Below are 26,377 nucleotides of genomic sequence, written 5' to 3'. Positions count from 1 at the left end.
CCAGGACGTCATCAGTGGTCTGGGTCCTCCCCAGGGACTGAGCAACCACCACTAGCCTGCAGGTAATGAGGTATAGCATTGGGCAGAAGGTATATAGGATTATTTCCTAAATCTCCAAAGGAGAGACCATGAGACCCAAAGAACCAGGTTCCAGGAAACATGTTACCCCCTGTCCGGAGGAAACACCTGCTCGGAGGAAACACTAATACTGAAGGGGGAGGACTAGAGGACTGCTTTTATTTGGTGGGGTATTGTGTTGCCTGCCCTGGTATGAAGAGCCCTAGGTCTCATGGGCTGTCCTGGAAGACAACTTGAGAAAAAACCTTTCCGAAGAACAAGACCAAACTCGATCTCGTGCCTGACCGAATAACTTTGTGGACCCACTAGACCTGTACCAGGGGGGTCCATGGATCCGGAAGCCAGCGAAGATGTCCCCTCACTCCAGATACGGGTGAGGGCACCCCTTCATGCAGAGGCAGACTTGTCCGTAGGTCTGGAAAAGCCCGCTCGTGGCTTGCCAGACCAGGTCCTCTTGGAACCTCTGGTGGAGGCCCTGACTTTTGATTCCTTGTCTTGAGACCCTGAGAGATGAAGAGGCCGCTTAGGAGAATGGCCCAAGTCTACAACGGAGCTCCTTACCCTTGGTAGCCTGCTGGAAGTAGAGTGCTATCCCCCCCGTGAGACCCTTAACGATGTCATCCAAGGAAGCTCCAAACAGGCGATCCCCTACAAGAGGGAGCTCAGATTAGGCCTTCTTAGCAGTCTGGTCCACAGATCACCATTTCAGCCAGACAATACTCCAAAGGACCACTGCTGATACAGACAACCTAGAAATCAAAAGAACTGCATCCAAAGAGGCATCACAAATAAACTGTAGCCCCTGGACCAACCAGTCCACCAGCTCTGCAAAGACAGGGGGAAGCTGTTCTCCCACCATGTCCAAGCGTAAAAGCTTAGCCCACTCGGTCAGAGTTTGAGACACCAGGGGAATAGTAATTATCGGCCTAATTGCCGAACCAGCCACAGTGCACATTTGGCAGGCCAGAGCATCTGCCCTCTTATTAGCTGGACCTGTAAAGGTCGGGGACTCCTCAACCGGGATGAAGGTAACCAAATTTGACCTGGAAACTGGCGAGTCCACTATAGGTGGGACCGGCCACCATTAACACACTATATACTTATAAAGGATACTGTAAGCAAAAAAAATGCCTAGCATTTTGGACAACCCCACTGTCTTGTGACAAGTAGTCAAGGTAAGCAGAAAGAGGAACAACCTCACCGCTTTGGAGGGACTATGAGTGCTGCAACCTCTGTTTTTGAAGTTTAATGCACTGAAACAAACAGTGCATCCACCAGCGCCTATTTAAGCATGGCTAGAGGAGCAGAGCAATCATCCTCACTATCTGAGCACTCGGGGTGCGTAGACGCAGACCCAGTAAGGTCGCTATATACTGAGCTCACCTTAAAAACATAACAATCAGGGGAGGCCGCAGACTGCGATCCCGCAAGGGGACGCCGGCCAAGGGTCCACAAATGGACCACCTATTGGACCCCGCAAAAAAACAAGGCGGGGGGGGGGTCGCCCTCCATAGAGGACATAATAGGACATTGCCCCCTTAAAAGGGGGCCACCCGCCATGACGAGGACACGCAGGCAGGATACCCTCGCTAAAACAAGGCAGAAAGACAGTCAATAAAAATTAAGCGGCCACACAGCGCCACCCAGTCCAAGGGAGGTGCCAAGCTGACCATAAGGCCGAGGGGGAAGGGGCCCAAAAGACCCAAAGTGACTGAAAATTTAGAGGGGCTGGGGGGAAGGGAGGGGAACCCGGGGGTCAGACCATCACAGGGAGGGGCCCACGTCCACCCCAAAACCCTGCAGGGGTAGTGGGGGGACAGCTACTTAGCACACCAGGAACAGGGTGGGCACCGCTCCGGACAGGACACCACTCCATCATAATGTGGGTGCTGTCGGCCAGGAGGAAACGCTGTGACTAAGGCCAGTTCGTATGTGTCCTTGTGAGAGGTTTAACTTGCAGGCCAACCCCCGTCCAGTGGGGCTATGTCATGGCCGACCTAGCGCGGGCTGCAGTCTGCACCCGCTCCCTGGCCAGACTGGGGGGACCCTAAGGATCTAGATTATCCAGTTTGTCGTCTAATTGTAGTTCTCACAGGAACAAAAAAAAAAAAAAGGAGGAAAAAAAAGATCTAGTTTAAAAAAAATGCCAGGACCAGAGATACCAGAAAGGAACTAGGTCCCTACTCCTGTCTAGGCAGAAAAAAAATGAATGGCTATAGCTGAGAGTGGGTGTATACCCCCTGGGACTGCCCATAGGCGTACTCAAGCTTTTTCCTGCCTAGTGTCCTACTCCTGTAGGGGGCAAAATAAACCAATGGTTAAGAAGAATCAGGAGCTGTGTCCGTCAATGAAAGAAAAAAAAAAAAATTTACAGACAGAAACCGTTGTTTGTTGATGCCACAAAATGTAGTAAAGATTACGTATCTTTTGAAGCACACACAAAAATGTACTAATAACTTTATGTATCTTGTAAAGCAACCATGACTACAAGGCTACCCAGCTTTTTAGACTTCAGACACCTTACCTCTTCGTTAATAAGGATGCCACGAACAAAGTCATCCCTTGTTTGGTAGTCAAAGTTGTCTGTAAACAGCTCGGCTACCTGCAAAATTGAAGGAGAGGAAGATATATATAAGAAAAAAAAAAAAAGTTGCATTTAAATATGCTACAACAATACCACTGTAGATGATTATTCTGTGGGAAAAAAAAAAAAAACAAAAAAAAACCCATACCTGAGGTGAACAAATACTTATGTGACAGTCCAACAAATCATGGCGCAGCTCTATTTCATCAGTTTTGCTCTGGAAGATACTCTAAAAATACAAAGGCAACAACAAAATCAATTCTCAAAGCTTAGTCAGCCATTTATCCAATCACACTCTTCTTTTACAACAATTTCTTGTAACCTACCAATCTCTCATCTGTAGCCATACAAGGCTGCATACATGCATATACTGACATTGTAGTAGTAATTTCCTATTTATTTTTTTCTTATTTTAGTAGCATTGCCCTTATGTTGTAAAGCGCTGCGCAAACTGTTGACGCTACATAAATCCTGTATAATAATAATAATAATTTTCTGTTTGTCTACAAATATGAATTGAGAATTGTAAACCCATGATACTGATAGAGATCATAGTAAAATAGCTTAGCCACCTAGACATATCAAAGAAATTCAAAAGTAAACCTTAGCAGTATCCTAAGGCTAAGACCAAGTACGAGTACCAATACTTTTTCTCAAGTACTCGCCGTTACCAATTACGGATACCTATTTTTAGTGTCATGTGACACATTATTAAATTAGCTAATAATCTAATACTAAATATATTTTATGTTCTTTTGTTTATTTTATTATAAAATGGTTATTATATAGGGTTGCACCCATACCAGTTTAACACAGAGGAAGAGTACCGATACTTTTCCTCAAGTACTCGCCAAAACCAATTACTGATACATCATTTTTTTTTATTTTAATCACTGTACCTTTCATTTTTTTTTTGGATCAAATGTTATTGCTATTACAAGGGATGAACAACATCCAGTGTAATAGCATGGGCCATGACAGGTCCTCTTTATGGAGAGATCTATACCAAGGTGATGCTATATAGATGGGGGAGGGGTGGTATATATAGAAAGAAGATGCTATATAGATGGGGGAAGGGTTTGCTCGTGGCAGGTGATCCAGAAAAAAGTGCCACATCCCTGGGTATAGATACAAAGGAAAATTCCCCTGAATATGGGATTTTTTAGGCACACAAGTAAGTTGATTCAAAGATCTATGCAATAAATTATATAGTTTATTAAAGTGACAAACATAAGAGTATAAACAATAAAAACATTACAGGCAATATACATTCATCAAGATCTAACCATAACCATACAGTGACAGGAACCAATGTCCAATATATTTCGGAAAATCAATTTCCTTCTTCAGGGACGGTTCAAGCTGGAAATTGTTATGGTTAATCCTGCGATATATGTAAAGCCTGTAGGGTAGCTAAAAACAAGCTGGTTCACCGCAAATGTGGATCCACCGTCATAGGTATCTATATATCCCATAGGTCAAAGGAGACCAGTAAGTTAGAATGTAACGTGGGATGGCCATACTTCTTTTGACTGCGCTGGCTGATCCCCACTTGTGGAGCTCACGCGTCCCCCATCATACAGTTGGCCCATATTGTCGGTCCATTGGTGCTGCGGCCTGTCTTTTGGGACTTCAGGTGACCACAGAGTTTTGGAGACAGGGGGCTTCCACTAAAATCATCCCACGTTACATTCTAACTTACTGGTCTCCTTTGACCTATGGGATATATAGATACCTATGACGGTGGATCCACATTTGCGGTGAACCAGCTTGTTTTTAGCTACCCTACAGGCTTTACATATATCGCAGGATTAACCATAACAATTTCCAGCTTGAACCGTCCCTGAAGAAGGAAATTGATTTTCCGAAATATATTGGACATTGGTTCCTGTCACTGCATGGTTATGGTTAGATCTTGATGAATGTATATTGCCTGTAATGTTTTTATTGTTTATACTCTTATGTTTGTCACTTTAATAAACTATATAATTTATTGCATAGATCTTTGAATCAACTTACTTGTGTGCCTAAAAAATCCCATATTCAGGGGAATTTTCCTTTGTATCTATATAGATGGGGAGGAGAAGAAAGAAGAAGCAGCTCCTGTCACCCCACAACACATTCAGCTCAAACAGGATACAGAGGTGAGGGTACACACACACCACTTCTCCCCCTCAGTCACTCACCTCCCCATCTTCCCAGCGCGCCTCACTCTGCACTCTTCTCACTTCACTCCGATGTAACCACGCACACCGAGGGGGCAGGATGTGTACGACAAGGGGCAGAGCTAAGGTAATTGCCATGTAAAAAAAAAATTTGACAATGGGTGGTTGAGTCATCCCTCCACTAGGGGCGGGGTGATCATCATTCGGGGAAAAAGCTCCTAAGCCTACGCGTGGTTGGGGACAGTTTACGGGGAGTGGTGAAGGGAGGGGGAAAAAGCAATTACAGCCAATAGAAAGCGGAGAGAGAAGAGCAGGAGGGAGACAGCTGAAACGTAATTGGTTGTTAAGGACGCAGAGGCCTGGCTCCTTACCAACCGATAATTGCTGGCATTCTTTTGTATACATTCCAGCTGTCAGCGGGGGATTCCCGCTGACAGATGAAAGAACCCAACCTGAAGGGATCGGTTTCTAGTATCGGCGCATTTGCACGAGTATCGATATTCTTGCAAATGCTACCAGTATCGTTGCAACCCTAATATTATATATTGCAATTTGAACTGCATCTGATTCGCATGACATGTGAACCAAACTGGCTTTCCTATGGAGCCGGTTCACATATGTGCGAGCCGTACGCAGTGTGATTATAAAAAGTCAGGTATGATTTTTAGTCTGGTTCAGGTCACACTGAAACCGGCAATGCACATATGTGAACCCGGACTTGAAGGTAACGGTATCGGAACATTTGCACAAGTATTCTTGCAAATGCTTAGCATCAGCACCGAAATCCATGCAACACTAATGTACACCTCTAAATCAATTTTTCTTTCTAGTTCCTTGCACTGGGCTTGGAAGAAAGATAATTTACTGTTGGAAAGTGGTATCGCTTCAAATCCTGGCTCTTTTGGTAAAGTAGAACACGTTTTGTCTTGCTATCCATAGCAATGATAACATCATCCTCCCGACACCTTGTGCGGTGACCTGGTGAGGATTCTTTCAGGATCATGGTCATTACTGAAACATTTTTCTCCAATTTCCGACGCGTCCTAAAAGAAAGAAAGTTCATTAGTTAAGCAGAACAACAAAGAACACCTAATTAAAATTAGCCACGAGAAATTTTGAATATCTTACCTGTGCTCCTCCAAAGCCGCTTCAATGTTTATATTAGAAACCACATCCCCAGTGACCAAGATAAAGTCTGATCGAACTAAAGATTTAGCATCCACATCTCTGAGGACATCCCCAAGTGAGCGATAAAGGTCAGAGGTCACAACATGCACCACATTTGAGTGGGTAGGTCGGCACCATTTGGAATTCCTGTCCAGGCATACATATATTGTTATATAACAGATACATATACTTACATTTACTTTAATCTTATTTATCTAAAAAAACTTTAATGAAAAGGCAATATGTTAACTGTCAACAAAGAACAATTAATTCATCCATAATGTCAACAGCATAATTATGGAAGGCAACCATGACAGCTGAAGTGCACATTAACATTAGGTAGACGAAAGATAAACATACCAGTTAACATAGACAATATAAGACAAAAGCAAAAGCTCTTCTGTAATAGAATAGTAAGTCAATAAGATTACAGATGCCGTCTATGTCATTTTGGTTTTTAGCTTTTAGAAGCCTAGTTGTGGGGTACCCCACACCTAAGCTTCTCAAAACTAGAAACCAAAATGACAGATAGTTGGCGTATGTAATGTTATTGACTTACCATTAAATTACAAAAGAGCTTTTGCTTTTGTCTTGTATACATAAAACTGTATGTTTGTCTTTCTCCTACCTAATGCTAATGTGCACTTCAACCGGCAAGAATGCATTTCATAATTAAATTGTTGACATTTTGGATGAATTCATTGTTCTTTGCAGATCTTTATTATGTTGCATTTTTCGCAAAAGCTTTTAGAAGGAAGTAACCAAAATAAATACTTAACAGAAAACCTTTTTTTTTTTTTTTAATGACGCCAATGCTTTCATAGGAACATAATATAATTGCCCATCTCCTGAGCAATCAACTTCTGGCGTGATCAAGGTCTGCTTCAATATAATCCATGGTTCTTTGTGGGTAGTGGACATTGTCTTACCTTTACTTCTATATTGGTTATTCTGGCACACTTAGCGCTGATGTGGGAGGTGTGTGTGGGTTGAGTATGAATGGGTATGTCTCGTTGTATTTGGGGTTTATGGGCACCTTTAATTTCTATAACTTGCCATTAAATACTCCCACCTTCTCCCTTTGATATTTAAAATGATTGTAAAGTCTTGTTTGTTTTTTAATTTAAATTATAAAAAACATGTTATACTTACTGTACCTCCTCTATGCAGTTGGTTTTGCACAGGGCAGCCTGGATCCTCCTCTTCTCGGGTCCCTCGTTGCTTCTCCTAGCCCCTCCCTCCTATTGAGAGCCCACACAGTAAGCAGCTTGCTATGGGTGCACACGAGCGAAGCTGCAGCTCCGTGTGTCCATTCAGATATGGAGCTGCTGTTCCGCCCCGTCCTCGCTCTCCTGGTTGGCTGACTTTGATTGACGGCTGTGAGAGCCAATGGCACAGCGGCTGTGTCTCAGGCAATCAGGAGGGTGAGTCCTGGATGGCCGAGGGACTTGTAGACATTACTGGAAAGAGATGGGGCACAGGAAAGTATTAGGGAGGGCTGCTACACACAGAAGGCTTTTTATCTTAATGCAAAGAATGCATTAAGATAAAAAAAAACCTTCCTGACTTTACAACTCCTTAAAGTTTTGTTTAAACGTGCCATATTGAGACTAGCCCATTAAGATGTTACAATTGTTGCTGGGGGAGGAGCTGTGAAGGAGTGTGTATATATAGAGAAATACTCATTAGCAGGTCTAATTCATTAGCTGCAAGTACTCCATTGCAAGTACAACATTTTAAGTACAGTGAATGAGATATTGCAGGAGATAGTCAGGAGGTAGGCTGGAAGGTGGAAAAAAGAAAAAAAAAAAGGTAAGATTTGTTTGACTTAAATTTACAAATTTTCTATTTTTTTTTTTTTTCTCTCCTCTTTAAAATGGCAGACTTGGTTCAGTGCAGGAATTGTTTTGCATTAATTTCATGTTCCACTCTTTGGAGATTCGGATGCTGTCAGATCTGTAGACAATTCTCCTTACTGCAGCAGGAAATTGCATTTTTGAAATCAGAGATATTTAAATTATCTGTTAAACAAACTTCAGCTGGGACTGCTGCAATGCCACTGCCACAGAGGACCCCCAGAAATGGCAGATGGGTTACTGTAGGTTCAGGAAGACTTAGAGTGGTGGATAGAAGATATGTCCCACAGTCAGTGGTTCTCCAAAATTCATTTGCAGCACTCTCAGAATGTAAGGACAACATGGATATGGACTCAAGCACAGAGGGTGAGAAACCATTGACTCCTATGTCTAATGTATGCAAGACTGCAGCCAAGGACAAAAAAGATAAAGTTAAGTCTCAAAGGAAGCAGCTGTTGCTGGGTGATTCAATCATAAGAAGTGTGGAGCTTAAAGAAAATGGTTTTGTGAGATGTCTCCCTGGTGCTACTGCTAGACGAGATAGAAGACGTATTATTAATATTGTTAAGCAAGCAAAGCAAGAAGGGGACGTGGATGTTCTTGTCCATCTAGGGACAAATGACCTGGCTTGCAATGAAGTGTCAGAGGTGAAAAAATCTTTTATCACACTTGGAAATGACGTACAGGATTTTGCATCCACCATTTCATTTTCTGAAGTTCTGCCTGTGCATAATGTTCAGAATGATAGGCAGAGGCGCATAAAGGAGTTCAACATATGGCTTAGTAAATGGTGTCAAGAGCAAGGATTTGGCTTTGTTTCTCATGATAGCTCTACTTGGAATAGAAAGGAACTGTACAAAAAAGATGGTTTGCATCTTTCTCTCAAAGGAACAAATGTACTTAGTGAACAACTCCAAGAATTTGCGAAAGAGTATTTAAACTAGGAAGGGGGGGCAAAAGAGTGGAATTACAAGAGTCCAATTGCCCCCCGAAACAATGCCAGAACAGGTCAGAAGCACAGAGGTTAAGAAATTATAATCTCAGAGTCCTGTCTACAAATGCTCGCAGTTTAGGTAAAAAAATCAATGAACTTGGGTCAATTATGGCATCTGAGAATGTAGATTTAGTGGCTGTTACGGAGACATGGTTTAATGAAAGAAATGACTGGGACATAACCATACCAGGGTACTCTTTATACAGAAGAGACAGAGAAGGCAAGAAAGGAGGAGGAGTGGCCCTGTATGTGAAAGATAGCATTAAATGTAACCTAATACAAGTTGGTGAGGCCAACATAGAGTCAGTTTGGGTTATGTTGCAGTTTGCTAATCATGCAGTAACTCGTGTAGGTGTGATATATAGACCACCTGGTCAAGTCAAAGAACTAGATGATCTACTAGTTGAAGAAATAGCTAAAATGACAATGAAAGGAGAAGTTATCATTATGGGAGATTTCAATCTTCCAGATATAAACTGGAAAACCAAAATAGCAAGTTCTACCAGGAGTACAGATATTCTAAATTCCCTACTGGAGTTGTCTCTGCAACAAGTGGTTGAGGAGCCAACCCGGAGGGAGGCCATTTTGGATCTGGTATTCACAAATGGGGATTCGGTATATGATGTCATTGTAGGCGAAACCTTGGGATCCAGTGATCACCAGTCAGTGTGGTTTAATATAAGAACTGTGAAAGAGTCACACCACACAAAAACAAAAGTTTTAGATTTTAGAAAAACAGACTTTTCAAAAATGAAATTAGTCATAAATGAGTCCTTATCAGACTGGTACGGATTACATGGAGTCCAGGAGAAATGGGACTACTTAAAAGGTGCATTATTGAAGGCAACAGAAAATTGCATTAGACTTGTCAGTAAAAGCAAAAAAAGGAAGAGACCACTGTGGTACTCAGCAGAAGTGGCCCAAATCATTAAAAATAAAAAGCTAGCATTTTGTAATTATAAAAAAACACAGAGCAATGAAGATAAGGAAATCTACAAGATTAGGCAGAAAGAGGCCAAGCAAGTTATAAGAACTTCTAAAGTGCAGGCAGAAGAAAAACTAGCTCAGTCTATGAAAAAGGGGGATAAGACATTCTTCAGATATATAAATGAAAATAGGAAATTAAAACAAGGAATAACTAAATTAAAAACAAAGGACGGAAGGTATGTAGAAGAGAATAAAGGGCTAGCCGACTGCCTTAATGAATACTTCTGTTCAGTTTTTACAGAAGAAAAAGAAGGAGAAGGACCTCCACTTGAAAGGATGACTAATGAATCGTTTGATGCATGTGTCTTTACAGAGGAAGACGTTCTAAGATTGCTGTCTAAAGTGAAGACAAATAAGTCACAGGGTCCTGATGAGATACACCCAAAATTATTAAAAGAGCTTAGTGGTGAGCTGGCAAAACCATTAACAGATTTATTTAACCAATCATTAGTAACAGGAGTCGTCCTGGAAGATTGGAAATTGGCAAATGTCGTGCCCATTCACAAGAAAGGTAGTAGGGAGGAATCGAGCAACTATAGACCAGTGAGTCTGACATCAATAGTAGGCAAATTAATGGAAACCCTATTAAAGGATAGGATTGTGGAACATCTTAAATCCCATGGATTGCAAGATGAAAAACAACATGGGTTTACTTCAGGGAGATCATGTCAAACAAATCTTATAGATTTTTTTGACTGGGTGACTAAAATAATAGACGGTGGAGGTGCAGTAGACATTGCATATCTAGATTTTAGTAAGGCTTTTGACACTGTCCCACATAGAAGACTTATCAATAAACTGCAGTCATTGAGCATGGACTCCCATATTGTTGAGTGGATTAGGCAGTGGCTGAGTGACAGACAACAGAGGGTTGTAGTCAATGGAGAACATTCAGAACAAGGTCATGTTACCAGTGGGGTACCTCAGGGATCTGTACTGGGACCAATTTTGTTTAATATCTTCATAAGTGATATTGCAAAAGGCCTCGATGGTAAGGTTTGTCTTTTTGCTGATGACACAAAGATATGTAACAGGGTTGATGTTCCTGGAGGGAAACGCCAAATGGAAAAGGATTTAGGAAAACTAGAAGAATGGTCAGAACTCTGGCAACTGAAATTTAATGTGGATAAGTGCAAGATAATGCACCTGGGACGTAAAAACCCAAGGGCAGAATATAGAATATTTGACACAGTCCTGACCTCAGTATCTGAGGAAAGGGATTTAGGAGTAATTATTTCAGAAGTCTTAAAGGTGGGAAGACAATGTAATAGAGCAGCACGGAATGCCAGCAGAATGCTTGGATGTATAGGGAGAGGTATAAGCAGTAGAAAGAGAGAAGTGCTTATGCCGCTGTACAGAACACTGGTGAGACCTCACTTGGAGTATTGTGCGCAGTACTGGAGGCCATATCTCCAGAAGGATATAGATACTCTAGAGAGAGTTCAGAGAAGAGCTACTAAACTAGTACATGGATTGCAGGAAAAAACTTACCAGGAAAGGTTAAAGGACCTTAACATGTATAGCTTGGAAGAAAGAAGAGACAGAGGGGATATGATAGAAACTTTTAAATACATAAAGGGAATCAACTCGGTAAAGGAGGAGAGCATATTTAAAAGAAGAAAAACTACCACAAGAGGACACAGTTTTAAATTAGAGGGGCAAAGGTTTAAAAGTAATATGAGGAAGTATTACTTTACTGAGAGAGTAGTGGATGCATGGAATAACCTTCCTGCAGAAGTGGTAGCTGCAAATACAGTGAAGGGGTTTAAGCATGCATGGGATAGGCATAAGGCTATCCTTCATATAAGATAGGGCCAGGGACTATTCATAGGATTCAGATATATTGGGCAGACTAGATGGGCCAAATGGTTCTTATCTGCCGACACATTCTAGGTTTCTATATATATATATATATATATATATATATATATATATATATATATATATATATATATGTGTGTATACTGGTTGTGTCTACACATTTTGACTTTTATCTATTGTGCCTTTATAAATTATTCTTGTGTTTATGCAAAAATCATCTAAATAAACAACTTTCCAAAAAAAAAAAAAAAAACACAACTTTTGGCTTATAAGGTCTCATGTACACATAGCCTATATTGACCGCGGGGAAACGCAAAACACAGCAAAAAATCGCATTGGCAGTCGAAACGTTCCTATCCTTAAAACAATTTTTCCACATTCAGGAGAGGGAAGTTGAACCTCCCCTAACCCGAAGCAGCTCCTAAACGATCCTACACGATGTACATGAACACATAGGCTTTTATAGAGATAAGTTTTCTTTTTTTTTTTGCCAAAGCTCCCAAAAAGCCATAGTCTCAAGTTTAGGAACTGTAGTGTACATGAAGCCTGACATGTTCAATAAAGCAAATAATCAGGAAAAAAAAAAAATGTTATTTCAAAGCAATCCGCAAGCTGAAAAACTGCTATGAGCAACATTAGGCAGACCTGAGGGCTACCTTTGGCTGTCATATCATTTGTGGATTTATGCATGGACGGCCCTGAAAAGTGTTCTGATCTTCCTCTCCATTGTAAGAACAAATAATGAATAAGTAATGCTAAAAATTAGGTAATATCTTGATATTGGGAGATTTAAAAACTCTGCCCCAGTCTTATTAGCAATAAACTGATCTCTTCATGCTGTAAAGAAAGTCTCAGGAGGTGGTTAAAAATTTAGCTCTAGCCATATTTAAAATACACAATATTTAACCCTGTCATATCTTTATGTAACAGATGGATTCAGGCAACTAAGGTAATAACCTGTCTTGCCAAAAAAAAAAAAAAAATGGTTTGTGTGAACAGACATTTCTATTTGTACCATCTATGCTGCATGCCTTGCAAGTGGGTAATGCTCACCACAAACAGAACTTCAACACATTTCTGAACTGTCAGAAAAAATTAGATTTTCGTCTTACCGTAAAATCCTTTTCTCTGGAGTGGATTGACGGACACCATCTCTGATCTTCATATCAGTAGGGTTATGCTGCCCCCTACAGGAGTAGGACAAAAAAAGGGTCTGGCTATGCCTATGGGCAGTCCCAGGGGGTATACCCTCTCTCTTCCTGCTATAGGATGTCAGTTTTGTATTAAAGCAGTGTCAGAGAAAATAATACCAACCCAACTCAAAATAGAGGGGCGGGTACTGCATCGGTCAATGAACTTCAGAGAAAAGGATTTTACGGTAAGACAAAAATCCAATCTTCTCTATCGTCTGTTGATGGACGCAGTCTTTCATCTTCATATCAATAGGGACATCCCAAAGCAGTGCCATAAAAATGAAGGGTGGGAACAGCAGAAAAGAACAAGTCCCCAAAGCTAAACATAGCCAACCAGGCAACATAGGACTCAGCAGAACAACAAGATGAGACCCACCTGAAAAAAACATTAAACACCCTCATGGGAGACTAAGAACCCCCTTAAACAGCAGCATGCAAAACTTTGCGGCCAAAAGAGGCATCTGCAGATGCCAGCACATCCACCTCATAAAATTTTGTGAAGGTGTGAACTGACGACCAGGTAGCCACCTTGCAAACCTGAAGCACAGATGCCTGATGGCAAAAAGCCCAGGAAGCACTAAGCGCACGAGTAGAATGCACCTCAACAGGGAAAGGAGGAACCTGACCCTTAATCGAATAAGCCTGCACCACCAGCTGTCTGATCCATCTGGAAATAGTCACAGCAGACCCAGGCAACCCTTTCTTATGGCCATCCCTGAGAACAAAGAGCGAATCTGACTTCCGAAAAGACTCAGTAGTCGCCAAGTACACCCTGATTGCCCGAACCACATCCAGAGTATGCAGTAAAAATTCCTTAGGATGTTTTGGCTTAGGACACAAAAAGGGTAAAACAATGTCCTCATTCAAGTGAAAACTGGAAACCACCTTCGGAAGGAAGGACGGATCCAGGCGAAGTATCACTTTATCCCTGTGAACCACCAGATAGGGAGAATGACAGGACAATGCCGCCAGTTCCGACACCCTGTGCGCAGAAGTAATAGCCACCAGAAAGGTCACCTTCTGGGATACGGTAAGCAGGGGAATCTCCTGAATACTTTCAAAAGGAGATTTCTGGAGAATCAACAGCACCAAATGAAAAGGTCCCAAGGTGGCAACAGAGGTACCAAGTGTCGCACTCCCTGGATAAAGTTACGCACCCAAGAATGGGTGGCTAATGGCCTTTGGAATAAAATTGCCAAGGCCGAGACCTGACCCTTGATAGCACTCAAGGCCAACCTTTGATCAACTCCTCGTTGAAGGAAGGTCAAGATCCGAGCAAGAGGGAGCCCCAAGAGACTTACACCACGCAATATATGCTTTCCATGTACGATGATAGATCTTCCTAGAAGTCGCTTTCCTCGCTTTAAGCAGCGTGGGGAATCACTGAAGCAGACAACCCCCTGTCCTTCAGCACCTGGCTTTCAACAGCCAAGCCGTCAAAACCAGCGACCATAAAGCAGGATGGAAGATTGGCCCCTGAAACAGTAGATCCTCCCTAGGAGGAAGTCTACAAGACGCGTCCGCGACTAGCCTGAGCAGGTCGGTGTACCAAGCTCAGCAAGGCCAGTCAGGAGCCACAAGAATGACTGGAATCCTTTCCGCCTCGACCCCGCAAAGAAGTCTTGGCAGCAACTTGAGAGGAGGAAAGGCATACATCAGCTGATACTGACCCCACGGGGCCACCAGTGCATCTGCGGTGTCTGCCAGAGGGTCCCGGGAGCGGGCCACAAACCTCTGCACTTTCCTGTTGATCCGGGATGACAACATATCTACATCTGGAGTGCCCCAACAAAGGCACAACTGCTGGAACACCTCTGGTTGGAGAGACCATTCCCCTCCATCCAAGGCCTGTCGGCTGAGGTAATCCGCCTGCCAGTTTTCCACTCCTGGAATGTGAACAGAGGAGAGAGCTGGAACAAAGCGCTCCGTCCATCGAAGAATGCCTCCCACTTCCAAGGCCGCAAGGACACTTTTGGTGCCCCCTTGGTGATTGACATAAGCCAGGGCCATGGCATTGTCTGATTGAATGCGCACTGGACAACCCTTCAAGTGCTCGGTCCAGTGGACTAGGCAAAGCCTGATCGCTCTCAGCTCCAGGACATTGATCGGTATCCTGGACTCTTCCAGGAACCAGACTCCTTGAGCAGAAAACCTGCCGAGAACCCCTCCCGTCCCAGACAGACTGGCATCCGTGGTGATCAAAATGCAATATACAGTGAGGAAGGATTTCCCTTGCTTGAGCATCGGGGACCGAAGCCACCAAATCAGGGACCCCCTGGTCACCTGGCTCAGCTGGATCTGATTGTCCAGGGAAGTTGGATTCTTCATTTATTTGAGAAGGATTTTCATCTGGAGGATCCTCGTTTGGAATCGAGCGAAGGGGACCGCCTTGAAGGACGACACCGTCAGTCCCAGAACTCTCATACAAGTCCAAAAGGACGAATATTTGCTGGACAGCAACAGCTGAACCGCGGTCCGGAGTTTTTAGAGTTTTTCCGGAGGAAGAAATACCCTGGCGGAGGACGAGTCCAGAGTCAGGCCCAGATAGTCCAGTCTCATTAAAAGGACCAGGGATGACTTCTGAAGGTTCAGAATCCACCGAACTCCTCCAGAGTTCTCATGGTGATCTCCAAATATGTCACCAGTACCGAGAAAGACTCCGCATGGAGAAGCAGATCGTCTAGGTAACCCTGGACCGATGTCCCCCGCTGTCGCAACAGTGCCAGGACCGGAGTCAACACCTTTGTGGAGACCCGAGGAGCAGAGGCGAGACCAAAGGGTAACGCCACAAACTGATAGTGATCCTCTCCCAAGGCAAAACGGAGAAACCATTGGTGAACCTGCACATATTGGGATGTGAAGGTAGGCATCTTTAAGGTCTATTGAGGCCAGGAAATCCCCCTGCTGTAGGGAAGCCACCACAATGCGAACTGATTCCATCTTGAATTTTTGAACTCGCACAAAGCAATTCAGTGCCTTCAGGTCCATGATTGGACGCACCTTGCCCTCCTTCCTGAGGACTGTAAACCGGTTTGAATAAAACCCACAAAAACATTTCACACACGGAACTGGAACTATTACTCCCTGTTGTACCAGGTCCTGAAGTGCCCCAAAGAGAGCCTGTAAGCGATCCAGGGACAGTCGCACATTGAAAGGGAAATACCTCACCGGCGGAACGGACCAAAACTCGATCTTGTAACCGGACCGTATGACCGCTTGAACCCATTTGTCTTATATCCGGGAAAGCCACAGGTCCAGAAACCGGCAAAGACGTCCCCCACCCCAGATACGGGTGAGGGCGCACCTTCAGGCCCAAGTGGCCTTGTCCTCAGGTCTGAAGAAACTAGATTTGTGTTTGCCAGACCGGGGCCGCTTAGTCCCACCTGAGGGAGTCTTAAAGGGCTTTGCCTTATAGACTGACCCAGAGGGACAAAAAAACTTCTTGTGAGCTGAAAAGGAGGGACCCCGTCTGCGACGAGGGTCCTTCCCCTTGTTAGCCTGCGGGAGAGAGGTACAGTGCCTTGCAAAAGTATTCGCCCCCCCTTGAACTTTGCAACCTTTTGCCACATTTCAGGCTTCAAACAAAGATATAAAACTGTAATTTTTTTGTGAAAAATCAACAAGTGGTACACAATCATGAAGTGGAACGAAATTTATTGGATATTTCAAACTTTGTTAACAAATAAAAAATTGAAAAATTGGGCGTGCAAAATTATTCAGCCCCTTTACTTTCAGTGCAGCAAACTCTCTCCAGAAGTTCAGTGAGGATCTCTGAATGATTCAATGTTGACCTAAATGACTAATGATGATAAATAGAATCCACCTGTGTGTAATCAAGTCTCCGTATAAATGCACCTGCACTGTGATAGTCTCAGAGGTCCGTTTAAAGTGCAGAGAGCATCATGAAGAACAAGGAATACACCAGGCAGGTCCGAGATACTGTTGTGGAGAAGTTTAGAGCCAGATTTGGATTTAAAGCCGGATTTGGATACAAAAAGATTTCCCAAGCTTTAAACATCCCAAGGAGCACTGTGCAAGCAATAATATTAAAATGGGAGTATCAGACCACTGCAAATCTACGAAGACCTGGCCGTCCCTCTAAACTTTCAGCTCATACAAGGAGAAGACTGATCAGAGATGCAGCCAAGAGGCCCATGATCACTCTGGATGAACTGCAGAGATCTCCAGCTGAGGTGGGAGACTCTGTCCATAGGACAACAATCAGTCGTATACTGCACAAATCTGGCCTTTATGGAAGAGTGGCAAGAAGAAAGCCATTTCTTAAAGATATCCATAAAAAGTGTTGTTTAAAGTTTGCCACAAGCCACCTGGGAGACACACCAAACATGTGGAAGAAGGTGCTCTGGTCAGATGAAACCAAAATCAAACTTTTTGGCAACAATGCAAAACGTTATGTTTGGCGTAAAAGCAACACAGCTCATCACCCTGAACACACCATCCCCACTGTCAAACATGGTGGTGGCAGCATCATGGTTTGGGCCTGCTTTTCTTCAGCAGGGACAGGGAAGATGGTTAAAATTGATGGGAAGATGGATGGAGCCAAATACAGGACCATTCTGTAAGGAAATCTGATGGAGTCTGCAAAAGACCTGAGACTGGGACGGAGATTTGTCTTCCAACAAGACAATGATCCAAAACATAAAGCAAAATCTACAATGGAATGGTTCACAAATAAACATATCCAGGTGTTAGAATGGCCAAGTCAAAGTCCAGGGGGAACATTTACTCACCATACCAAAACAGGCGGGCGCCATCTCCTGACACAACCCCTCTCTGCCGAAGTGGGGGAGCTGCCAGCCACAAAGGGACACTGCATACCTTTTAAAAAAAAAAAAAAAGGGACACTGCGACTAGAGCTTAAACCCAGTCGTATGCGACCTGGCGAGTCGTTTAACTCGAGGGGCCAGTTCCTGTCCAGTGGAACTATGTCGTGGCCAACCCAGTGCGGAGCTAAGGTCGTTGGCTGGCTGGGGTGATCACTGGATCTATACATCCAGCCCGTCGCCCAGATCCAGCATAGTTGCTTGTAGGTCTCCCAGCAAGGAACTAGGTCCTTACTCCTGACTAGGCAGATTAAAACTGACATCCTATAGCAGGAAGAGAGAGGGTGTACCCTCTGGGACTGCCCATAGGCATAGCCAGATTTTTTTTCTGCCTAGTGTCCTACTCCTGTAGGGTGCAGCATAACCCTACTGAGATGAAGATCAGAGACTGCGTCCATCAATGAACGATAGAGAAAAGTTTTATAATGTGTTGGCGCACGATGAGTTAAAGTCGTTGTAAACCTCAGATAAAATATGAAAAAAAAAAAAATAAAATCACAAGGCAACCTTAAAGAGGGAGAGATCTACCTGAACAAATGGGATACGTCAAAAATTACCGGGCACAAGGTTGCCTCCTCACACCTTATTAAAACCTCTAATTGTCGTACTACCATGTTGCAATCATGGGTTTAAATCAGGTGGTGAGAAGGCAACATATCAGCTCCTCACCACCTGTCAAACACAACTGAATCGCTTTTCAGGAGCAGTAGTGCCTGCTGCACTTGTGAATGAGCCCCTAGTTGCATTCAATAGCAGCACCCTTAGGACCCATTCACACAAAGTATGGGGGTGTCTGGTTTTTACTGCACCTAATCCCTATGACCTTTAGCCGCTGAGGCAGCAGCCACAAGGTGTACACATGCCTCAGCAGGAATTAAGCTCCCTGTTGTTTTTGGTGGGTGCTACTGTCTGCCAATCACGACCCATTCAAGTAAATGAGATAAAAGGGGAGGTCCAGACTTTGAGTGAGGCGCCTAATATTAAACCAAGCACCTCCATCCCTAATTTGAGTAAAAAAGAAGGGGGAGTTTGAGACTTTCAATGAGACGTGTGACACGGCCAATTAAAATGTGAAACATGTTTATTCTGACGACAAGAACATCGCATATGACAGGAAATAAAATAAAAATGGTTATGTTGAATAACAAACATTGTAGATATGAGCTGAAATGCGTTGATAAAGTCGCACAATTGCGCAAACAGTTGTGGAATATTGCTGTCAATACATATTACTGGATTGCACCAGAGTAAGTCTGACGCGTTTCTGTGGACTATGTTCCACTTCATCAGGGACAAGTAGGGGTGTAGCTCTGTAAAAGATATATGTATGTATAACAAGGAATACCAAAATAATATAGTATTGAAATGGACAAGAAAAACCAAACCTCGTCAACTTACACTGCAGCTCAAGTCTACTGGTACATGCTGATATAAATTGCTGGGTATGGCTGGAAGTGCAGCTTTACCAGGAGCTGTGGGGGCACAGAAGTGTGGACAAGCAGGGCACGGCAAGTAGAAAAAACTGGGAAAAGAGGGGTGGAAAAAAGATGGATGACATGAAAAAAAACGGAATTTTTGTAAAATCTTACCTGTAAAATTCCTTTCTCTGAGTCCTCCGACAGTCGCCGCCTCTTCATATTCGTCACAATGGGGGGTAATTGACCTTTCTCCGTAGGAGTAGCTAGGCAACAGAATATGTCAATATTAAAGCTTTTAACATATCCCAACCCCAGGGGGTGGTCCCCTCAGTCAATACCCTCCTGCTTCCTGTTCCATACCTCAGTTTCAGTAGAATAGCAGTAGAGTACATAAACAAACCCCAAAAGAGGGGCGGGGGTGGCGACTGTCGGAGGACTCAGAGAAAGGAATTTTACAGGTAAGATTTTACAAAAATTCAGTTTTCTCTTACGTCCTCCGACAGTCGCCGCCTCTTCATATTCGTCACAATGGGTACGTCCCAAAGCAGTGCAAACATGAGGGGTGGGAAACGCAGCCGCGCCTAAGGCAACGCAGTCTCCACATCAGAGAAAGTAACCTTACCAAAGGAAGGAAACCAGCTGGGCAGCATGAAAAAAAACTTTGCTCAACAGGAGCAACAACCCAGGAAGAACAAATAACCTAGGTATAAAAACATCCCAAACAGCCAAGGGCCCAAAAACAAGGGACCTTAAGGTACTGCCGCACTAAGAACCTTAGGAAGAAAGGAAGCATCCGCCGATGCCTGAACTTCCACTTTGTAGAACTTTGAGAAGGTGTGAACGGACGACCAAGTCCCCGCCTTACACGCCTGGGCCACAGAAGCCCGATGATGACAGGCCCAAGACGTACTCAGAGATCAGAGTGAGCCTTCACAGGCATAGGAGGAACTTTCCCCTTCAAAGCATATGCCTGCTCAATGGTCTGTCTGATCCATTTGGCGATGGTAGAAGCCGACGCCGCCATGCCCTTCCGAGGTCCCTCAGGAAGGACAAAGAGAGAATCCGTCGTGCGGAAGGATATTGTCGAATTCAGGTAAACCCTGATCGCCCTAACAACATCCAAAGAATGTAAGGCCACCTCCTTCGGATGCTTAGGCTCCGCGCAAAGCGAAGGCAAGACAATGTCCTCATTGAGGTGAAATTCCGAAATCCTTTTTGGAAGAAAAGAAGGATTAGGTCGCAAGACCACCTTATCCAAGTGGAGTACCAGATACGGAGACCTGCAGGACAAAGCCGCCAGCTCCGAAACTCTGCGAGCCGAAGTGATCGCCACCAAAAAAGCGACCTTCTTGGACAACAAAGGGAACGAGATCTCCCTGATTTTTTCAAAAGGAGCATGTTGTAACACGGACAGAACAAGGTTCAAGTCCCATGGAGGCAAAGGCTCCCTCCTAGGAGGGACCAGGTGTCGCACCCCTTGAACAAAGGTGCCAACCAGAGAATTTGAAGCCACAGGGCATTGAAAAAGAACGGCCAGAGCAGAAATCTGACCCTTAATCGTGGCCAACGCCAAACGCTGGTCCACGCCCGTTTGAAGAAAAGCCAACACTCTCAAAACCGAGTATGAGCGAGGGGAATACCCCCTGGACTCACACCAGGCAAAATAGGCCTTCCAAGTACGGTAGTATATTTTCCCCGAAGAGGCCTTTCTAGCATTGATCAAAGTATGAATGACCTCCGGAGAGAGACCCCTATCCTTCAGGACCTCGGTCTCAACAGCCAGGCCGTCAAAGCCAGCGACTGTAAAGCAGGATGGAATATCGGTCCGTGAGACAGAAGATCTTCCCGAAGAGGCAGACGCCATGGAGCGTCAACCGCCAGATTCACGAGGTCTGCGTACCAAGACCAGTGAGGCCAGTCTGGCGCCACCAGAATCACCGTTTTGGTTCTGAGGACAACCTGCGAAGGAACCGGGACAGCAACTGAAATCGGTGGGAATGCATACACCAGCCGATACTGATGCCACGGAGCCACTAACCCGTCTGCCCGAGGATCGCGCGTCCTTGCCACGAACCTCCCCACCTTGTTGTTCAGACGAGACGCGAACAGGTCCACATCCGGGAGACCCCACTTCGCGCACAACATCTGGAAGACCGCCGGGTGGAGCGACCATTCCGCCTGGTCCAGAGTCTGGCGGGTCAGATAATCCGCCTGCCAGTTGTCCACCCCTGGAATGTGAACTGCCGTTAGCGCCGGGACGTGCGTCTCGGCCCAAGACAGAATGTCGGCCACTTCCCGAGCCACTCGAGCACTCCTGGTGCCCCCTTGGTGGTTGATGTAGGCCACCGCTGTGGCATTGTCCGTCTGAACCCGAACCGGACAGCCCTGAAGCTTGTCCGTCCAGCGTTGAAGGCAAAGATTTATCGCCCGCAACTCCAGAATGTTGATCGGAAGGGAAGATTCCTCCTCCGACCAAGTTCCCTGGGCGTATAGAACGCCCAGAACACCACCCCAGCCCGACAGGCTGGCATCCGTGGTGATCACCGTCCACGAAAGCGGACGAAAGGACTTGCCCCCCCGACAACGCCGGGGACTGCAGCCACCACAGAAGATTGCTTCTCGTGCGAGGACTCAACGATATCTGAAGATCCAGAGATTGTGGTCGCCCGTCCCACCTGGACAGGATCTCCGGCTGGAGATCCCTCGTGTGAAACTGGGCGAATGGAATCGCCTCGAAAGCCGAGACCATCAAACCTAAAACACCTCATGCCCGCCCGAAGGGATGAGCACGGAATTTCCCGAAGGGATCTGACTTCGTCCTGAAGCGTTTTGAGCTTGTCTTCCGGTAGGAAGACTCTTGCCTGAACCGAATCCAGAATCATACCCAGATAGGGAAGACGAACCGACGGGCACAGCGTCGATTTTAAAAAGTTTATCGTCCACTCAAACTCCTGCAGAGTTTGCATCGTGACGGACAGGTCCTTCACCAGACCCTGACTGGTCGCAGACCGAACCAGAATGTCGTCCAGATACCCCAGGATTGAGATACCCTGGGCTCTCAGTAAGGCCAGAACCAGTGCAAGCACCTTGGTGAAAACCCGCGGAGCCGAAGCGAGACCGAAGGGTAACGCCACAAATTGATAATGATCCTCCGCAATGGCAAAACGAAGGTACCTTTGGTGACCCTCGAAAATGGGGATGTGTAGGTACGCATCCTTCAAGTCGATGGAGGCCATGAATTCTCCTGGAACTAGAGCAGCCACCACTGAGCGCAGGGATTCCATGCGGAACTTGCGAACCCGCACAAAGCGGTTCAGAGCTTTCAAGTCCAGAATTGGACGTACCTTGCCCTCCTTTCTGGGCACAGTGAACAGATTTGAATAAAACCCCCGAAATCTGTCCCGATGAGGCACCGGAATCACCACCCCCTGAGCCCGCAGGTCCTGCACCGCTAGGTGCAGATCCTGCAAAAGCTCCGGAGACAGTTGAAGGTTTGAGGGAAAAAACCTGTTCGCCGGCCGAGACAGGAACTCGATCTTGTACCCGGATCGAACGATCTCCTGAACCCACCTGTCCCGAACGCGGACCAGCCAGGGTTGAAGAAAACCGAGCAAACGTCCCCCCACCCCAGAACTGGGTGAGGGCGTCCCTTCAGGCCGCGTTGTTATGGGCAGCGGAACCGGACTGGCCGGACTTCTGCATACCTGCCCACGGTTTCTTTTGGGAGCCTTGACCCTTGAAGGGTTTGCCCTTATAGTGTGACCGAAAGGCATGAAAGGACCCCTGAGGGGGCCTAAACGAAGCGTGCTTCTTACCTTGAGCGCCCGTAGCCTTGCGAGATTGGGGCAAGAGCGTGCTCTTACCCTCAGAGATCCCCTTAATCAGCGTATCCAGTGAATCGCCAAAAAGACGAGATCCCGAATAGGGCAAATTAGCCAAAGTCTTGCGAGACGATTGGTCCACAGACCAACATTTTAGCCAAATCAAACGGCGTGTCAACACCGCCACGCTGTGCACACGTGCAGCCAAAGGAATTACATCCAATTCCGCATCACACAAATACATGACCCCCTGATGGATCTGATCCACCATTGCCAAAGTCGTCGGCGGGGCAGAATCAGACACCAGGACGCGCCTAAGTACCTGCGTCCAATCCGCGACAGCCTGAGCTGCCATAAGGGAAGCAAAAATAGCTTTTAGCATGGAACCGGTAACCGAGTAAGTATGACGGGCCAGAGACTCCAGTCTCCTGTCCGTAGGTTCCCGGAACCAATTCATCCATGATTGCAAGCTCTTCAGACGAGCCAGGGGGAGAATCATCAACCCCCTCAACCTCTGCATCCCCCTCCGACCCTGCAAAGTCCAGGGACGAACGGGACCCCGATAAGGGGACCCCAGCCATAGCAGCCCCATCACCTTCGCCCTCTGAATCAGAAGATATTGAAACTCTGGGCCGTTTAGTGGATTGAGCATTTGCACCTGAGCAGCCAGGTTAGCCACAACTGTGGCCAAATCGCCCCCCTCAGGGGAAACAGCAGCAGCCCCTTGACCACCCAGTAAAGGGGGAGGAAATTTGCTCTCCTGAGAATCCATGCCCCCAGAAGTGTGTAGGAGAAAAAAAGGGTAACTGCCCCTTTAAAAGCGCGGCGAGCGCAGCCCACCGCTCACACACACCTGCACAAGTCGACCCCCACAGGGAAAACTACAAACTTAGGCAAGGACACAGGACTAAGGAGGATAAAAACCTGGAGAGATCACTGCTGCTGCTGTATCAATCGGTGTGCCCAGGGAAAAGGAAGTGATGTACCAGAAGCCGCTCCTATAAAGCCTATGGAAGGCTACAAGAAAATGGCCGCCGGGGGAGGAGGTAAATGCAGTACTACATGAGGCCGGAGCGATCGCCGCCAAAATGGCGAAATTTGGCGCCAAAACCGCCGCTCCAAGCATATAGGAGAAGCCCTCATAAGCCTGTAGTTAACGTTAAAATGGCGGACCGCAGCAGCGGCCGCCGCATGTTGTACAAAACATGTACCACAGCATGCCCTACAACATATAGCATGTCACACAGAGAAATCACACAGTTAGTAACACAGAACAGTGTATCACAGCCCCCCTCCTTGCAGCCCACAGCAGCATCCAGACAGGGAGTCCCACAGTGTGAACAGACATGCAGGGTTACACAGTCCCAGACTGACACCCACTAAACAGACAGGTCCCCACACAGAGTACACTTACCTTCTGAATGGCGTGGGGAACCTGCACAAGCGATCAAGCCACTGCACATGTGACAGGGAGAGTCGCAGCCAAGACGCAGTAGAACTGCGGTGCGAAACCGCATGGCGTCCAGTGAGGTAGCCACCTCACCACAGCATCCCTGCAGCGAACAGGGATGGGTCGTTCACCAATGCCAGGAAAAAATACCTGACTGAACGCTCGATGGCAGGCTGGGAAGCCACTGGCCCACAACCTGCAACCAGGGGGGCCAGCCCACATGATCCTCTTCATCAGAAGAACTAACTAATGCTGACAAAAGTAACAGCTAAGTAAAGAGAGAGAAAAAAACTCAAATAAAATCAAAAAGATAAAGGCTGAGACAAAATGCCCCAGCACAGAAACAGCCAGCTAACTCCTAACAGCTAGTCAATGAAACTGAGGTATGGAACAGGAAGCAGGAGGGTATTGACTGAGGGGACCACCCCCTGGGGGTGGGAATATGTTAAAAGCTTTAATATTGACATATTCTGTTGCCTAGCTACTCCTTGTAACGCTCTGGGTTTTAGCTCAAGGATACTGGATTTGCAGCTGCAGAATTTCACTCAGTAGTCTTGTAGAGATCTTGTTAAATCACCTGATCCAACTCTCTTGACTCATCATAGTGGTTCAGCCTGATTCAGTATGCACATATACAAACACTCATGATGTTGCAGGAGTGATAGTAATTATGCAAGTAGCAGTGAGATGTTACACTGAAGGTATAGGCTCTGAGGAGTGATAGTAGATGATGATAAGCACTCAGATAGTGATGTTACAGGAATGATAGGAGATGATGATAGATAGCAATCACAAGAGCTAGCAATCTAGTATAATCAACAGGTGATAGATAATAGCAAGCAAGATATACAGGTGTTGCTAAGCTTAGTTCGGTAATGCAGGTTGTAACAAATAATAGGCACAAGAGCTAGCGATCTAGGTTTAGAAATGCAGATGGTAGATACTGGAGAGCATGTATCCTAGAGCTAGCAATAGTTTTTATAATGCAGGTATAGATAGCAAGCGTTGTTGATAAGAGGGGGTCCCCTGTGGGGTACTTATCAATAGCCAGTAGTGAGGGAGTGTAGGATAAGGTAGCGAGGCTCCGGTCAATCCAGGTATAGGGTATGTAGCTGGAAGATTCGGCAGCGTCAGGTTAGGCAGGTATCAGGAGCGGTTGCACGAACAATGTGTGAGTGCAGACCGTCAGTTGAAATAGCCGCTCATTGCGGCGCCTGATGATGACGTCAGCACTGTTAAAGGAATACACACCTTAAATGCGTTCCACCTACCTGAGTGGTGGAACGCAACCCGGAAGTGAGATGATAGAAAGGCACTGAGAGTGCCAGGATCTTACACTCCTACGGAGAAAGGTCAATTACCCCCCATTGTGACGAATATGAAGAGGCGGCGACTGTCGGAGGACGTAAGAGAAATTAAAAATTTAAAATGAAAGAATAATAAAGTGATAATCAATGGTGAAAGACTTATAGCCACCAGATCAATCTAGTAGAAGAGTACAAAAAATATGCACATCATAGCAGTGCGTGGTGCTATAAATAAACGTGGCGTGATGTCTAGATCAAGGCAGGGTCCAAAAAGAAGCATGCAACGAATAACAAAATAAAAAGGTGCTAGGACATAGCAAGTAAGAATGGAACCCAAATAGATAATTAAGTGCATGGTGAAGAAAGGGTTTGAAGAAAAAAGTCCCAGACTAAACAAAGTGAAAAGATATAGATGGATTGAGCAAGATAACTTACAAGTACAGGATATCCACGTGAATGAGTGAGATAGTAAAAAATCCGCTGCTCAGAAGAGAAGATGCCATGACCGTGTCCAAAGAGAGTCCACATTGTACCCCCAACGCCACGCTAGCATGTGCTATAACCGGCAGTCCTGAACGGGAGGTAGGTGCCATGTGGCAAACCGCTTCCGAAGGGATGCCTATAAGCACACAGGGTGGAAAGCGCAGCCAGATGCTGATGGCGTCATGCACATGGCGCAGGGAGTGGCGCCG

The 26,377-nt window shown here is 45.5% G+C and overlaps 1 protein-coding gene across 1 annotated transcript in view; it reads right to left on the bottom strand.

Annotated features, from left to right (window-relative positions):
- EIF2B5 (eukaryotic translation initiation factor 2B subunit epsilon) overlaps nt 1-26,377 on the bottom strand; it is an 89,256-nt gene that overhangs the window by 36,770 nt on the left and 26,109 nt on the right. Inside the window, exons 3-6 of the mRNA XM_082251679.1 lie at nt 5,956-6,141; nt 5,693-5,870; nt 2,811-2,891; nt 2,603-2,680 (exon numbers count right to left, since the gene is read on the bottom strand). Coding sequence (XP_082107805.1) covers nt 2,603-2,680; nt 2,811-2,891; nt 5,693-5,870; nt 5,956-6,141 — 523 coding nt within the window. The remainder of the gene's footprint in view (nt 1-2,602; nt 2,681-2,810; nt 2,892-5,692; nt 5,871-5,955; nt 6,142-26,377) is intronic.

Source organism: Pelophylax lessonae (assembly GCF_965119305.1).
Source record: "Pelophylax lessonae genome assembly, chromosome: 3".
Classification (NCBI taxonomy): domain Eukaryota; kingdom Metazoa; phylum Chordata; class Amphibia; order Anura; family Ranidae; genus Pelophylax; species Pelophylax lessonae.
This window is presented reverse-complemented; position numbering and strand designations above follow the sequence as displayed.